Consider the following 2,731-nt stretch of genomic DNA (forward strand, 5'->3'; position numbering starts at 1 on the left):
GTGTGTGTGTGTGTGTGTGTGTGTGTGTGTGTGTGTGTGTGTGTGTGAGAGAGAGAGAGAGAGAGAGAGAGAGAGAAAAGAGAAGAGAAAGAAGGAGAGACAGAGAGACAGAGAGAGGAAGGGAAAGACAGAGAGACAGAGAGACAGAGGAGACAGTATGTGTACGTGTGTGTGTGTGAGAGAGAGAGAGAAAAGAGAAGAGAAAGAAGGAGAGACAGAGGGAGAGAGACAGAGAGAGAGAGAGGAAGGAAAAGACAGAGAGAGACAGAGAGACAGAGGAGACGGTATGTGTACGTGTGTGTGTGTGTGTGTGTGTGTGAGAGAGAGAGAGAGAGAGAAAAGAGAAGAGAAAGATGGAGAGACAGAGGGAGAGAGACAGAGAGAGAGGAAAGAAAAGACAGAGAGAGACAGAGGAGACAGTATGTGTATGTGTGCGAATGTGAGTGTATGTGTATGTGTGAGAGACAGAGAAAAGGAAGAGAAAGGAGAGACAGAGGGAGAGAGACAGAGAGAGAGACAGAGACACAGAGAGAGAGAGAGACAGAGACAGACAGAGAGAGGAGACAGTATGTGTGTGTGAAAGAGAGATAGAGACAGAGATGGACAGAGACAGAAACGCACAGAGAGACAGAGACAGAGAGAATGAACCTGCCGGCAGGAGCGCCCCACACCGTGCGATGCCAGCGGGACATCCCAGCCTGTCCTAAGGAAGGAGAACATGGGTGGGGGGGGATCCCAGACTGTCCGAGTTGGTTCACTTGATTTTACTAAACTTTTTTTCTTCCTCATTCGAAGGGCGATTCTCTGGAAGGGATACACTGGGAAATGCCCGTGATAACCGAAACAACAGATGAAAAAGCTGAATTTTTGAAATGAAAAAGTGGGAGGTGATATGCTGGGTAGAGAGCCTGCTGCTGAAGCCAGGGTGATCTGGGTTCAAGGTCTGCCATGACACGCAGTACCTGTGTGACCCTGGTCAAGTCACTGCATCTCTTGGCAGCCCAGACTGCCGGCCTCAGTCTCCAGAAAGGGAATTCCCCACCCTGATGACATCGCCAGTCTGGGCTGCTCCACCCTGGCTCCCCAGTCACCCCCCAAACAAGGTCACCCCTATCTGGAAGGGTTTTAGAGATCATTAGTCCAACTCCATTGTTTCACAAATCAAGAAATGACCTGTCCAAGGTCACACATGTGACTGAATCTTTCTCCTTCCGCACTCCCCCAGAGCCAATCAGCTACCCAGAAGCACGGCTGAACTGGAACCCAGACCCTCTGACACCAGGCCCTTGGTCTATTCTGTTGCCCCTCCCCCTAGACTGGGGTGGGCGGGGACATAGAAAAGGGAATTCAGCTGAAAAGGCGCTGAGGCCTCCTGGAGAGGCGGTCAGTCCTCTCCGGATCTGACTCCAAAGAAGGCTGGAGCCCCGAGATATGGACTAGGAGGGGGAGGAGGGAAGGAAGGAAGTCAACTAATCCAAGCACCTCATTTTACAGATAAGGAAACTGAGGCCCAGAGAATTTGAGCAATTTCCCAAAGGTCATAAAGTCGGTTTGTAGCAGGGGCAGGATTTAAACCCTAACTGACTCTGACTCAAAAATCTCTGGCTTTTTAGCATTTCACTATTTACAAAAGACCGAGTTCTCTGTTGGGCATTTATAGCCCCCTTTACAAACCTGTTCTATCCAAGTCCCCTTCCCTCACCGCACAGTCCAGCCAAAATGGACCTCTTCCTGGTCCTCACATGTGACACGCCATCTCCCATCTCCATGTCTTTGCTCAGGCTGTCCCTCATGACTGGCATGCCGTCCCTCCTCACCTCTGCCCTCTTGAAGGGCCAACTCTTACAGGAGGCCTCTCCCAACGCCCCTCCCCCCAAAGCCAAGGCTTTGCGTTTTGTAGGGGCTGGTTACTATTTGTGTTGTTCCTCTGCACAGAATGTAAGCTCAGGAGGGCAGGAACTGCCTCATTCTGGGGCTCGGCACCAGTCAGGCAGGTGATAAAGGCCCGATGAACCGGTCTGAATAATAACCATCATTCTCCGTGCTGGTGAGCAGCCGAGGGAGAAGTCACAGACAGACAGACATCTGTAAGATACGACATTTCGGCCTCCCGGGGGAAAGCAGGCAGAGGCTGAGGGACTCGGGCCAGTTGCGGGTGGCCAGCTGAGGCCCTGGTGGGAAACACCGGATGCTGACGGCCTGCCACGTCCGGAACACAGCTGGCAGGGAAGGGGACCTGAGCAGCCCCTGCCTCGGGAGGTCCACGGGGCTGTGTCTGCCTCTGACGGGTGCCGCTGCAGGCCATGCCAGCCTCAGTTCCAGGCCGGTCCCTGACCCTGCTCTCCCCTCCCCCGCCTTCCCGCCTATCCGCTCTCGTTACCTCACACTTGCCACGCAGGCCCGTCTCCTGCAGCCGGGACCAGATGCTCTGGATGCGGCCAGCGTGCTCGGGGTGGCTGTTAGTGTTTCCACAGGTACACTGGTGTTTCAGCATCAAGGTGTCGTACACAAGGCCTGAGGTGGGGGTCACAGTCAGTGAGGCTGCTGAGAAACAAGTCCCCGCGGGCACCAGCCCCCAACCCAGCCCACCCAGCGTCCCTCTGCCCCGTTTCATTTGAGTGGTTTGTCTGTCGGGATCCCCAGACACAGCTCGAGGGGTTTAATCTGTATTGAATCAAATTTAGGTAGAGGGAGAGAAGGAAGGAGAAAAGGGAGGAAAGAAGGAAGGAAA

General features: G+C 53.7%; 1 protein-coding gene across 1 annotated transcript in view; it reads right to left on the reverse strand.

The window, feature by feature from the left end:
* Positions 1 to 2,731, reverse strand: part of LOC114053923 (histone deacetylase 4) — a 253,834-nt gene that overhangs the window by 18,853 nt on the left and 232,250 nt on the right. The window contains exon 15 of the mRNA XM_027877070.1: positions 2,381 to 2,514. Within this exon, the coding sequence (XP_027732871.1) occupies positions 2,381 to 2,514 (134 nt within the window). The remainder of the gene's footprint in view (positions 1 to 2,380; positions 2,515 to 2,731) is intronic.

Source organism: Vombatus ursinus, unplaced genomic scaffold (assembly GCF_900497805.2).
Source record: "Vombatus ursinus unplaced genomic scaffold, bare-nosed wombat genome assembly UNPS02004196.1, whole genome shotgun sequence".
Classification (NCBI taxonomy): Eukaryota; Metazoa; Chordata; class Mammalia; order Diprotodontia; family Vombatidae; genus Vombatus; species Vombatus ursinus.